Below are 12,298 nucleotides of genomic sequence, written 5' to 3'. Positions count from 1 at the left end.
GCAGGGTGCAGCTCTGATCACAGAGGTAAGAGTGGCACCAAATATGCACCAGCTCTAAGGTGTCTGCTCATTCTGGCCCCAAGAACTTTGTATAGGGAAAGAGAAGTGAATGACAGCAAAATCCCACAGGACAAGTAAATGGCAAACAGCGCAGTATCAAATTATAAGTGCGCAAAGAAATGAAGAACAATTATATGTGCAAGAGAAAACATAACTGAACTAAATTTATCTAACAACATAACTGAATTAAACTTCTCTAACACCACCGTTTTAAAGAATGCTCACACAAATCACTGCAACTCTTTTTCAGTTCCTGCTTGTTTCAAACTCTGAAATGTAACACTCAGAAGACCGAAGCCATGGCTTATCATTCAAAATATTTATTTAAGCTATAGTGCTAAACAGCTGGGTATTTTTCATAGAGAACCAGGGGCAAAACAGGGCTAAAGGCTCTGCATATTAGATTCCAGACAGTATCAGGAATGTTGCCTCCAAAAAAGGCATATATAAAGTGCACCATTCACTATTTCAAACAGTGATTTTTTTTTTAATACAGCGCTTGCTTAAATAAAGTATCTCCAAAGAACAAATCAATGTCTACACCTGTCAACATTTACATTTCTGAGACAGACCAATCTTCAGTTCTTTTGTGATTATTGTAAGGCTAGATCCATCTTAGGTACATAAATTCTCCAAGGCACAAAACCACTGTCACTTAAATACAATTTCAAGTCCACAAAGGTTCAGACTCTCTCATGATTTTAGTTCCACCAATGTGAAGGTCAAACAGGAGAGTGCTGTGAAAGACAAGGAATAAGTGCAAATCCTTCTTCCTTTAAACCAGAGGTTTAACATGAGCAAAACAATTACACTTGTAAGATGTAACCAAATCCCTATACTCCTTTGAGACAAAAGTCAGCCTGCTTTGCCCCTGGGCTGGCAGCGTCTTCACAGTAAGATTTTATTCTTCTGTCAACCTGCTCACATAAGATGGAAGTGGGCAGAAAGGAACATTTCTAAGCGTGTAGAGGAAACGAATAAAGAACTCCACTGGGAGAATAACCCTTGGAAGCATCTGTACGATTCCCAGCTTTGTTTCATCTCGTCTAACTGGGGCATTATCTAGAGTGTTTGTAACACAGAGCTGCGATACCACAGTTAGACACTCCCAAGAACACCACAGATCTTTTGATCTGTACTTCAATCTTTTTAGACCAATAAGTATGATCCACAAAGCAGCAGCAGTCCATTTTCCAAGTCTGGGTCACATGAGTAGCAGGTCTGTGTAACAAACCTTCAAATTCTCCTGTAGAAGTGCTCCAACATGTCAACACTGGAAAAGTCCAAAAAACTAATCTTCATCCATAGTTTCTCTTCACACTTTTTTTTTCCTTTTTTTTTTTTTTTTTTTTACAAAACTTTATACAAAAGAAGCTAATTCCACACATTGTGGAAATAAAAACAGGGAATATCTCATCCAAAACAGCATAAATAATATAAAAAGAAAAACTTTTTAAAAACATGATACATTCATATAACATTACTACTAGAAAAAATAAATAGCGACTGTTTTTTCCTTATATATATTTTTATAGATTTAAAAGACTCCCTTCTCAGTCATTTCCAGTGACTGTTGTGCAGTTACTGGCTTGCAGAACAGGAATGCAAGTTCCCTTTCAGGTCTCCTGTAACTGAGCCTGTTTAAGGTCCACTGTGGGTCTGTCTAGAGCTGTGGCTGTTGTGATCCATGTTACATTTTCAGTACAGTCCTTGGAAAATGGCTGTAAAGACCAACTCATGCTATTATTTCCTGTTTCTGAATGATGGCAAGCATTACCTAAAAGATAAAAGAAAAATGGGCTTTAGAACCACTGATAATATGAATTCGCCTTAAGATACAATTTACAAAGTATACATGTGACAGCTACCACATAGGTTATGAGTGGCAATCTTCAACAATGTGAGTGCCTGTACAAAATGAAATGGTATCATGACTGAAATGACATGCTCAGTAGATGACTGGAGTTTCAACATAACAAATTATATTAAGACTTCAACTTTGTAATATACTTGGCTAATGAGATGACACCTTTTACTGCTTTACTCAACTGCTGAGTTTGATAATAAATACATTTATTAACTAATTAGTAACCTGTATTTATTATCCTAAAACTTACAGTCTGCTGCAGATAGTCCAGAATAACTGAAAACAGACTGCTGAGTCTTTGGAACTTCAGATGAACTTTGTCTGTAGCCTTTCAGAAGGGAAGAAAACTGTTTCATATTTAGATGTGTAGAAGTGTTAAATAATACTTGGTTATGAATGGGCAAACTAAATAAATCCCTCTTTCCACATACTCTTTGGGTAAATAAATCAACACCCCATCCCAGGTAAATGTTAAACCATAAGATTTCCACACAACACAAGAAAAGGAAACACTTGAGCTGACAATTTTTCTCTCTCTGCTGAAAACTATCCAAATGGAGTAACTACTGAGAAGAAAACATTTATTAAGACTGCAGCATGGAATGTTTTGTTACAGCAAACTAGGAATGCATAAAGCTAAAGAAACGTTCATTCTATAAATGCCAGTGTTACAAAAAGAAAAATGGAATGACTGACTTTGGATCTTTATGCTATGCATGTACAACTTGAACTATGATTTACTTCATTACAAATGAAAAAAAAAGTTTGAAGGATACTTGAGAACACCAATAGTTTCTCCCTGTTTGACCCTCTTTGGATCCCTAGAAATAAGGTCAGTAGACTTCTTTAGATCTAAAACCTTTACTGATAGATGGATGAACACAACTGACAGCAATGATGATTTTAAAATAAGTAAAGTGGTTAATGAAGTTAAATTTTCATCTTTATATTCATTTTATGGAGAGGAGGGGACTAGCCACTGGCTAATTTACTTGGTTGGAGCAAGCCAGGTTCCTGGTAGACTAGTGTGAGCCATCTCAATTAGCATGCATGTAACAGGCTGATCTGGTTGGATGGTATAAAGCCAGGATCCTGATAAGGTGAGCCATCACAGTTAGCTCAGAGTCCCATTTACAGAGAGAACCCCTTTTCTAAAAATAAATACGTAGTGATTAGGCTAGAGCACAATTTTTGTTGCGGCTTTCTACCCTAAATTATAAAATTCTGTATCGTTTAACAATTCTGCTTACTTTTATGAGGCCAGCATGAAAAACAAAATCGCAAACCACTTGTGCTTTATCTGTCCAAGAAACTAAAGAAGCACTGCAGATCTTACTTCAACTTGCTTTTTTGAAGCATTGTGATTTTCCTACTGTTTAAGTGCCAACGCTGTGAAAGCTTCCTCAGAGCCTTGTAATCCAGAAAAAAATCTTACAGAAAAAATGTTTAGTTTCTGTAAAATAATTCACTTTTGGAATTTTACCTAATTATAACTGAATGCCTGCTTTTATGAGGCTTTTGCTGAAATTAGTACAGCCCTTATGTTTTGCTCGTAAGAGAAAAATAATTTTCTAATATAATTCTCATGTAAGAGCTTCACTCTGTGCTCATTTCCTCAGATCCAATCATGCACATTTGCTCCTACCCTTGTGGCCTGTGCTGGGTCTACAAATGGTAAATGTCCATTTCCTAGACACTACAGTATACTTTTGAAGAACAGAACCAACTCATTTATCTGATCAACAATGTACCAACTACCTCATGCTTACTAAAAACTCTTTTGCCATCTCTCAACAATTTGTAATATTGCTATATTCAATATTATGTAATGCTCTATATTATACTGTAAGAAGTCATTAGTTTTCCAAAATGTGCACACCGACCGGCATGACTGCTGGAAACTGAGCATATAACCAACAGGAAAAAATCTGGTCACTGATGCACCAATGAGCGGAAGATTTTCTGTTGGTATATGGCAGAGAAAAACACAAGAAAAATTTTGTATGTTCCGCAAAACTAAAGAAACAAACATACTCAATTTTCCTTGTAATTCAGCACTGACCCTATTAAAACCACATTTTTTTTTAAACTGACAAAAAAGCAACAGAGTCCTTTCTCTATTGTTTCTTCTGCACTGCACTGACACACTGTACAAGTCCCATATCCATGCAAAGTACATCAGCCTACAGAAGACAACATGGAAGAAGACCAAAGTTCTGTTATATAAAGGCATAATTTAAGAAATGCAATCAATTTCTTTCTTAAATAATGTCATTGTACAATGGCAATAATCCACTCCCGTGTGTGGGTATATCAGGATTTACTCACAGTTGGCTTTATTTAGCCATTCGGGCTTCACCCTTCTGATCAAATCACACCAACGGTGCGCAAATCCTGATACACCCACACCCAGTCGTGGATTACTGATTAATTAAACATTTACAAGTTCAGTGTATCACGGTCATCAAAAACACCTACTCAAGAAACCTCAATCTCTTTTGCAAAATAAATAGAACATGTTGAATGGCTAGGTTTGTATCACAGATACACTGCATTCTATGGAATACCACATAAGCAAAATACTTCTCTTAATTTATTCAAATGCACTAAGGACAAATGGATGAGTAACTATAAATTCAACCCCAGTTTATCACCCTGCCCCTCATGGATAGGGGAAACATGCAAATGTCCCCAATGTATCCTTCTTCTGCTAATCTTTTGGTTATTCATATGCAAAATATAATGGCTAAAAACTATCATGGGAATGTAATACTAGGCTTAACATCCCACCGATCAATAGCCTAGTAACTACCTATGAACCTATGTGAGAGTTGTAATTATTTACATAATTTGTGGGCTACCTTCTCACCTCAGAACACATTCAGCAAGCACAACCTCAGGCATACATGCACAACACAGAACATTTCTACTAAAACAACCTATGAAGAGATTTGTTAAAGCAGCACTGACTGAGCCTCACAGGCTAAAGATTAAAAAAAAAAACTCAGAACTTAAATCACACTGCAACTGACCTCTGAGTCACAAGGGTGCTGACTGCAAGCCCTTATGGCCCACTGAGACTGCAGCTAACCATGGTAATGTTTTAGCAATAGATGACTCTATAGTCAGCCATATGGCTACTACTCTTACCACGCTGGGTACGAACAGGGTGACAAGCTCTCTTTTTACAGCAAGGCATCTGAGATGTAACAAGGGATCTTTGATCCCTACACAGTAACAAATAGTGATCCAAATTAGGGTAAATGACCTATGGTGCTTTACCCGGAGGGATATGCAATAGTGCATGATTAAGCTTGCTATGCATCTGTCTGAGGCAGGAATGATACTAGTACCGAGTGGTATTCTGCCATCACCCAAAATTATGCAAAATTTAATTATGCCAAAATGATTGGCTATGTAGCTAGTGTACCTCCAGGGGGAAACTTGAGGATCTGTGTTTGGTCTAATATTGCTACATACTCAAGTGTGCCAGCTTGCACTGCATGTGCATTGTTTTTACTACTGTTTTTGCTACCTTTCTGTAAAAAACTGTAAGCTTGTTTCCTACCTTTCCTGTAACTAGTGTTCCAGATACAGATTTGCTGTATCCAGGACTGTATGTAAGCTTCTGAGCCCCCAAGCCTTTCTGTGTTGGAGGGAAGCCTTCTAGCTTATCAGTGGGAGTGGTAAGCACTAGGTAAACTGTCTACCACATAATGAGTGGTTCTGGCCCAGAAATTGTAGTTATTGGTCGTTTGGGCAATCTCTTCCATCTCTCTCAACTTTCTGATTTGAAAGCCTGCATTTGCACTTGTTTCTGTCCTGTAACTCGTGTAGTGCAGATAAGAGATTCTTAGTTTTAGCACTTAAATTTGCTTATTCGTGCTCAGCACTTGTTCAGAATGTGTAAGCACTAAATAAGCTACTAATTAATATAGCACTCAACCTTCCTCATTACCTAGAGGAAAACAGTTTTTGTACTTACTTTTCTCACTTGCTTAGAGAAAAACAGCTCTTGTACTCACTTTCCTCACTTATTTAGAGGAAAATAGATTTTTTATTCAGGCATGACCAAGGGTCAGCTCCCAGTGTTCTCTCCTGTCTATCTGATGAATCTGGGCATCCTGAGGCAATGTAGAAATTGCCTCATGTACACAGACAACCCTCTCCTCCTACCACCCAACACTACAACCTGAGAGAGATGCACTTATCTAGCCAAACTGGAGGTAAAGCTCACTCCAACCAAGACTGAACTTGACAGTCATGAGGAGAAGGTAAACATTTGCACCACACCACAATCACATAGTCTCACTAAATCTACACCACCAAAATCCACACAGTTGCACAAAAACATTTGTGGAAGTTCTCAATAATAATCTGTCTAAGCAACAGAGACCTCCAAAGCAGAAACGCAAGCAACCTCCATCCCCCAACACAACCCAAATGACACAGAGCCCACAGTGTGCCACTCAAATACAGCCAATAAGGCAAAACAACGTACCCAACACATTAGTCATAGGTGATTCTACAGTCAGGCACACTGATGTCCCACTCTCCAGGCTAAACAAGGAGAAGGTTACTGTCAGCTGCCTGTCGGGTGCCAGGATCCGCCACATAACCCACGCACTCAGGTCACTCCACAAGTACAAATATGACTCCGTCATTGTCTATGTTGGTGTGAATGACCTGAGACATGCCTCCCTGGACTACATGAAAAGAGACATGGAAGAGCTCTTCGTTCTTGTAGCCCAGGCAGGTATGACCCTAGCCCTGAGTAGCATTCTGCCATTGCCCAGAATGATACCACAGTACAAGGACAAAATGATTGATTTCAACAATTGACTAAGCTTCTGGTATCATTCTAAGGGGATCTAGTATCTGTCTGCTTGGGATGACATGGTCGGCAGACCACAATGCTTTGCCACAGATGGCCTGCACCTGTTGCCCCTGGGATTCCGGATACTGGCTAAGGCTCTTGCTGCCCCTATAGTGCATTATTTAGGAAAGGTTCAAATAACAAATTCACCACCATAACAGGAACAGGCAAACAAAAACTGAGGGTATTGCTACTCAACGCTAGATGTCTAAATCTCAAAATGCACTCACTGGAGGCACTCCTTAAAATGGAGGACATCGATATCTGTGCAGTGACTGAGACCTGGTTCAAGGCTCCAGAGAGCACCCCTGCACTACCAGGCTATAACTCATACCACACTTTTCGGCCATGTAACCTGGACCAAAACACCAAAGGTGGAGGTGTGTCCATATCCATTAAGGATATCCACACCTCCAGGCTAGTTGCTCAGCATAATGCAGCCGAGGTTATCCAAGTGCAACTAACTCTGGGCAAAACTGCAATCCAAATTGTAGCTTGCTACAGATCCCCCACCAAGCCCCAGAATTCCCAATCCTCTTTTCTTGATGTACTGGAAAATATTAGGGTTCAACTAAACACCCTAATAATAGGCGATTTCAACTATCCCACCATTAACTGGGAAAACTACTCGTGTACCAACTCCTTAGCTCAACACTTTCTGGAATTCATAAACTCCAATGCCCTGGATCACCTTATCCACACCCTCACCAGGGGCAACAATACCCTAGACCTAGTCATTACCAACATGAGTGACCGGTGTTCCACACCTGAAGTCAACTCCTCATTGGTCCAATCTGACCATAAGCTATCCACATCCCGCCCCCACCCCCCAGTAAGGAAACCACGGTAAAAAATTTCTCCAAGGCCAACTTCATGCTTCTTAAGACAGAAGTGGTGAACTTCATGATACCCATGCAGATGGACAATACAGTTACAACTGCAGAATCCTACACAAATGCACTCTATAAGCACTTACACGAGTGCATGGATTGTGCTATCCCAAACAGAACCAAGACGTTATCGTCCAAAAAAAAGGAAGCCAATCTGGTGGTCCCCTGCCATAAACTGTACAACAGAAGGAAGAAACTGTTGCAAAAGAGAGTAAAATCCCATGAGTGGAGGAGCTCCCTGGTCAGCCTCAGTAAGAAGCTGAGATCCCTTATACAATCCTCCAAAGCTAGCTACGAAAACAAAATCGCCACTAATTCTAAGGACAACCACAAAGCATTCTATAGCTATGTCAAGAATCTTGATGGCAACACCCAGATCTGCTCTGAGTTACAGCACAACGGCATGAAAATTACAGAACCAATTGATATTGCCAACATCCTGGCAGATAGGTTCAGTGCTAACTTTACCCCCCACACTTCCCCTAAAGGGCCCACATCTATACAGGAAGAATGCAGAGTCCCTGTAATCACAACTACACAGGTAAAAGCTGTACACTCTAAAGCCAAAAACACAGCATCCATGGGACTGGACAACATCCCAGGCTGCATTTTACACTAACTTCAGAATGAACTGGCTCCCCACTTAAGCACCATGTTCAATAATAGCCGCTCATCAGGCTTTGTGCCCACTGAATGGTGCACAGCAACAGTTATCCCACTCCTCAAAGGGGGAGCCACCACTGACCCTGGGAACTATTGACCTATTAGCCTGATGAGCCTGGTCTGCAAGGCCATGGAACGTATCATTATGGAACTCATAACCAAAGACATTGGTAACCTTCAAACTCTGGATCCCACCCAGTTTGGGTTTGTGAAAGGCAGATCATGCCTCCTGAACCTGATCGACTTCTTTGAGGCAGTCACCAAAGCCGTAGATGATGGTAAGGTGGTTCACACAACCTATCTTGATCTCGCCATGGCTTTCGACACCATCCCCCATTCTGGAATTAAAGCTAAACTCACTAAACTAGGTATAAATCCCTATGTCACAAGATGGGTTGCCAACTGGCTCACTGACAGAATCCACACTGTGAAAGTTGCAGACTCCAAATCTGACCTTAATGCAGTGACAAGTGGAGTACCACAGGGTTCTGTCCTGGGACCTCTCCTGTATGGTATCTACTTTTCTGAAGTATAGGCTAACACTGAAGGCCTCTGGCTAATGAAGTTCACAGATGACTGCAAACTAGGAGCCATAGTCAAGTCCCCAAATGATGTGGGCATCCTACAGAAGTGCCTCGCTGAGACAGATGCCTGGTGTCAGAGCCATGGACTCAATCTCAATGCCAAAAAGTGCAGTGTCATCCCCTTTGGTAAAAACTCTGTACCCATGAACTACCACATAGGCAGCAATCCACTTAACACTGAATGTGTGATAAGAGACCTTGGGACCTAGGTGGACAGTAGTCTCTCCTTTGATAGTCACATTGCCACAGTAGTCAGGAAGTCCTTCTACGTGGCAAACCTCATCATAAAAGGGTTCTCATCCAGGAAAAAAAAAAGGTCATTGTTCCCCTCTACTCGACATTCAGACCCATTATAGAGTACAACTCCCCTTTTGGAATGTACCTCACAAGACATCTGCAGCAGCTGGAAAGGCAAGAGAAGTACCTCACAAAGAGGATTACTGGCCTCAAACAAATGCCCTACACTGACCACCTCAAAAAACTCCAGCTTTACTTCGTAGCATATCGCCTACTCCGAGGTGATCTCTGCCTAACATATAAAGCTATGTCAAACCCAGAGCTGTTGGACATGCTACACCTAAAGAAATACCAATACCTCAGAGCTACACGCTCTAGGGACCTAAACCTTGTCACCACAATAAACAGAACATGCTGGAGGCATAGATTCCTGTCCCAGAGACTTCCCATACTCTGGAACAGGCTACCCAACTATGTCAAGCAAAGTTGTTCATTAGCACTCTTCAAGAAAAATCTTGATGAGTGGATGGGAAATAGGAAATACACCCCGGGGATCACTTCTGTGCCTCTGCTCAATAGTGGCACAGGAAAATAACTTTCTTGGGTGGCGTAAGCCAGGGAACCTTGTTGGCTAGGCTTACGTAGGCCCTTGGGCCGATAGCCTAGTATTTACCTATGATCCAGTATGTGTCGACTTCCCCATTCTGGTTAAATCTTAACTGCATCTACAGTGCCTTTTTAGGCAGAGACCATCTAATGGACATCCCAACCTAGTAAATTCTAAGTTCCAGCAGGTTAACGTTACTCTGCTTAATGCACAGCGTCTTAAAAGAAATAAAGCCCAAATTTGAGGTTTTACTTGACCCCCTCTCTCTTCCTGGGTATAATGTCCATCATGTTTTCAGACCCACTAACACATGTAGGGGAGTATCAATACTTGTCAAGGATATCACAACCTAATGACAGATTCCTCAGGGCACCATATTTGAGCTCCTTGCTATCCAAATCACCATAAAGAAGACAAATTACCATTTCATAGCTTGTCATAGAACACCAAATTACCACTTCATAGCTTGCCACAGAACACCTACTATGTATCCTTCTGAGCATTACAGTTATCTTGGCACATTTGCTGAAACTCTTATTAAACCCAACAACTTTCTACTGGGGGACTTCAGGCTATTCATCTACATACTGGCTGACCTACAACACTGCCAATGGATGGCAAGCCCAATACTTCCTTGTCATTATAAATGCTAACTCTCTTTTACAAATAGTTAACCATCTCACTAGGGGACCCAAGATCCTTGACCTAGCCCTTGGAAATATGACCACTTGCATCTCTCCATACACATCTTACCTTGTTAAATCACACCATAAATTAGTGACCTTATCTCTTAAAAATGGCAACACTTTGCCTGTAAATACCTCTCAAAAACAATCCTTCTTCAGTTGGTTGATGACCTAAACAATTGTGCTGCAATAAAAACAAACCACACTGGAGCCAGAGTAAAGTTGAGCGCTTTCATCCCGTTTATTACATAACTTCTTCAGAACTAAAGAACAATTACAACCATTTCATTTTTGTAAAAGCATCAAATATGACATTTCCTCGATTAATAATTAATATAAAAATGAAAAAATATGTATAAATGTATATATACACATATGTCTACCTATCCAAATAAATATAAACAAAAGAATATTACTTGCCCCGATCTATCAAAAAATGTGTGCATCTGTGTATGTATGTATGTTTATAAAAATATTTATATTTATAATTTCATTACACTACCAAGAATTAATTAACATAGTTTAAATGACTTTTCACAGAAATCTTACCATTTATACCTGGGCTTTTGTCCGCCCTTAAAAAAATCTGCCATTTTAAATATTTTCTAAAAATAATTAAAAGAACCAATCAATTTATCCCTATTGACTTTTTCTACCACAAAGAAGGTGAATTTCTTAAAGTTTACACACTTCACTGAGTGCTTAGCTAAAGCATTCCTTAGATCCTTCTTTTTGATGGCTAACACGTGCTCTCTAACTCTGTGATTCAATTTTCTTATAGTTTTACCTATATAAAAATTCTCACAGCTGGAGCACACTGCAAGATACACCAGCCACTCACTTTAGCCTTTGCTATTAGGGTATAATTCAAATGCTTAAAATGATGACTGTGTACTCCAATCATAAACCTACACTGAGTGCAATTAGTACATGGAAATGTACCAAAATGGTTAAAGTTATCTTTTCCCTTTTCAAACTTAGATGCATTCTCCAATAATTCCTTCAAATTTTTTGTTTTTGTGTTTATAAATTTCGGCTGGACTCTCACTACCTTACTCAGTTCTTCATTCGCTAAAATGATTTTCCAATTTTCATGGATTATTTTTCTGATCATAGGCCCATCAATACTCATAGGTACAGGGAAAGCATGTTTTAACATCCCATCCCCTACTCCATTACACTTACTTGTGTCATTAGTCTGAAATCCAACTTTTAAGACAGGGGAAAACCTAACCGTTCTGTTTTTTTGTAATATAATCAATAACTTCATCAAGACCTCTTTGATCATATCCTCTACTGATAAATAACTGTTTAAGAAAATTTAATTTATTAATAAAATTGTTTTCTTCACTAATCATCCTACTAAGCCTAATTACTTGTCCTTTAAAGACATTGAACTTCATATATTTTGAATGATAACTTTCAAAGTGTAGATAATTATTAGTGATTTTTTTTTTTTTTTACGATAGATGTTACTACTAAATAATTAATTCTTGGTAGTGTAATGGAATTATAAATATAAATATTTTTATAAACATGCATACACAGATACACACATTTTTTGATAGATAGGGACAAGAAATAGTCTTTTATTTATATTTATTTGGTTAGGCAGATGTATGTGTATATATACATTTATACATGTTTTTTCATTGAGGAAATGTCATAACTGATGCTTTTACAAAACGGAAATGGTTGTAATTGTTCTTTAGTTCTGAAAAAGTTCTGTAATAAACGGGACAAAAGCACTCCGCTTTACTCTGGCTCCAGTGTGGTTTGTTTTTTTAGTTCTCCTTTGTTCTGTGTTTTTTAATTGTGCTGTAATACT

The 12,298-nt window shown here is 39.2% G+C and overlaps 1 protein-coding gene across 2 annotated transcripts in view; it reads right to left on the bottom strand.

Annotated features, from left to right (window-relative positions):
* Positions 1–364: 364 nt before the first annotated feature.
* CDON (cell adhesion associated, oncogene regulated) overlaps positions 365–12,298 on the bottom strand; it is a 717,042-nt gene continuing 705,108 nt past the window's right edge. Inside the window, exon 20 of one of the 2 annotated variants that reach the window (XM_044080827.1) lies at positions 365–1,837. In XM_044080827.1, the coding sequence (XP_043936762.1) occupies positions 1,677–1,837 (161 nt within the window). In that variant the 3' untranslated portion in view covers positions 365–1,676. The remainder of the gene's footprint in view (positions 1,838–12,298) is intronic. The other variant, XM_044080828.1, reaches the window with a different exon arrangement.

Source organism: Protopterus annectens, chromosome 8.part0 (assembly GCF_019279795.1).
Source record: "Protopterus annectens isolate FY-2018-M chromosome 8.part0, PAN1.0, whole genome shotgun sequence".
Taxonomy (NCBI): Eukaryota; Metazoa; Chordata; order Ceratodontiformes; family Protopteridae; genus Protopterus; species Protopterus annectens.
Note: the sequence above shows the minus strand (reverse complement) of the source record. Positions and strands in the feature narration are given on the sequence as shown.